Genomic DNA, 1,753 nt, shown 5'->3' on the forward strand with positions numbered 1-1,753 from the left:
TGAATGTTTTATTTAAACATGGCAGTCTTTACCCTGTGAGTCATTCATACTCGCTCTCTTTCTTTTTTCCACACAGATCTAAGGTCGCTCGCCCCACCCTCATCGCCACATATATGGCAGCACTGCATCACTCTGATTCTGGCTCTGATTGGCCAGCAGAGGTGACCCCTCCTCTCTGTCGGACATTGCGACCTTTGACTCTTTGCCCACCTATTCCTGCTCCATCATTCCCAACATTTAACCCCACTCCATCCCTCTGCTACCAAAGATACAGTCAGAGACGAGATAGCTAAAGCAGGAGGCCATACGATGGTTTGGTGACATGAGAGTTGAGTTTGAAGGTGCCAGATTTATTTTATTAGGCTCGTCTTCTCTCTCGAGTCACAGCGATCTGTTTCTGACAGAGCAGCTTCAGTCCAAGACGTGTTTGCAGTAGCTGAGCTTAGAGACTGGAAGCAGGGGGAAACTGCTGCGCAACAAGCTCTGACGTTGAAGAACCTTCAAGCCACAGCAGTATTGTCTGATTAGTGACCATATTTCTCGACGTGTTCCAGGAAAAGCATTCATTTAGTAAATAAGACAGCTTTATTTAGAATTAAATTAATAAGATCGGCTGTTTATCTCTCTGATGGATGCTGGACTTTGTTTGGTTTGACATCGATGAGATAAACAGTTGATTTTTCTTACGTGTCTTCCGTGCACACGCAGTAGGGAGGTGACAGTTACCTGTTTGGCATTTTAACCCCCAAAGACATTCCTCAGGTGTAGCTTTGTTCAAGTTACAGCTTTATTTCAAAGCAGCATTTTCTTTGAATATGTTTTTTTGATGCAGTACCACCTGTGGCTGCTGATGAGCAAAAGGACTTAGCTTAAACGTCTTTTATCAGATCATTTCAAAGCAGAACCAGAAGTTTAAGTATGAATTTTCTTCTTCTCTCCTTATTGGTAAAATGGTAAATGGTCTGTATTTATATAGCGCTTTACTCGTCCCTAAGGACTAGAAAACACTTTACACATCCAGTCATCTACCCATTGGTGATGGCAGCTACATTGTAGCCACAGCCACCCTGGGGCGCACTGACAGAGGCGAGGCTGCCGGACACTGCCGCCACCGGGCCCTCTGACCACCACCAGTAGGCAACGGGTGAAGTGTCTTGCCCAAGGACACAACAACCGAGACTGTCGGAGCCGGGGCTCGAACTGGCAACCTTCCGATTACAAGGCGAACACCCAACTCTTGAGCCACGATCGCCGCTCCTTATTTTTGGCACTTGTGTAAACTGTGCCATGGGGACCTGTGCTGGTATCATTAATGAGTATCACTCTGCATGAATAAAGGAACATGTCATGTTTATAGGCAGATCACACTTTGAATTATGTTCCCATCCTGCCAGAAGGCCCTGGTTATTAGTGCAAATCCAGCAATACAAACACAAGTCGTTTTCCAGCATAGATTTCACAGACACGTGAAGCCAGAAGGTCTGAGAGGCACTGCTGGGAAATGTTGGCATTTAGCAGCAAGCATGTGTGCAGAAGAAGAAAGAGGAACCAAAAAGAAAGAAAATAAACTATTTGTGTGGCGTCGTCACAGCAAATCCACATCAATCAGATTTGGCACTTCCTGACCCTTCCACGTCCTTCCTCCTGGTCTTGAGTTAGGGATCTTTCACATGTCTGATGTTAACCATCACATTATGGAGCAACCAACAAATGATGCGCGCTCTAAAAGTCTTTAGGTAGTCCAGGATCAGAA

At 45.4% G+C, this 1,753-nt stretch overlaps 1 protein-coding gene across 1 annotated transcript in view; it reads left to right on the top strand.

Moving 5' to 3' along the window:
* Nucleotides 1-964, top strand: part of LOC102204470 (MAM domain-containing glycosylphosphatidylinositol anchor protein 2-like) — a 5,041-nt gene extending 4,077 nt beyond the window's left edge. The window contains exon 4 of the mRNA XM_005749502.1: nt 77-964. Within this exon, the coding sequence (XP_005749559.1) occupies nt 77-165 (89 nt within the window). The 3' untranslated portion in view covers nt 166-964. The remainder of the gene's footprint in view (nt 1-76) is intronic.
* The last annotated feature ends 789 nt before the right edge of the window (nt 965-1,753 follow it).

The sequence above is a fragment of the Pundamilia nyererei genome, unplaced genomic scaffold, assembly GCF_000239375.1.
Source record: "Pundamilia nyererei isolate P.nyererei 1_Seehausen unplaced genomic scaffold, PunNye1.0 scaffold00247, whole genome shotgun sequence".
NCBI lineage: Eukaryota > Metazoa > Chordata > Actinopteri > Cichliformes > Cichlidae > Pundamilia > Pundamilia nyererei.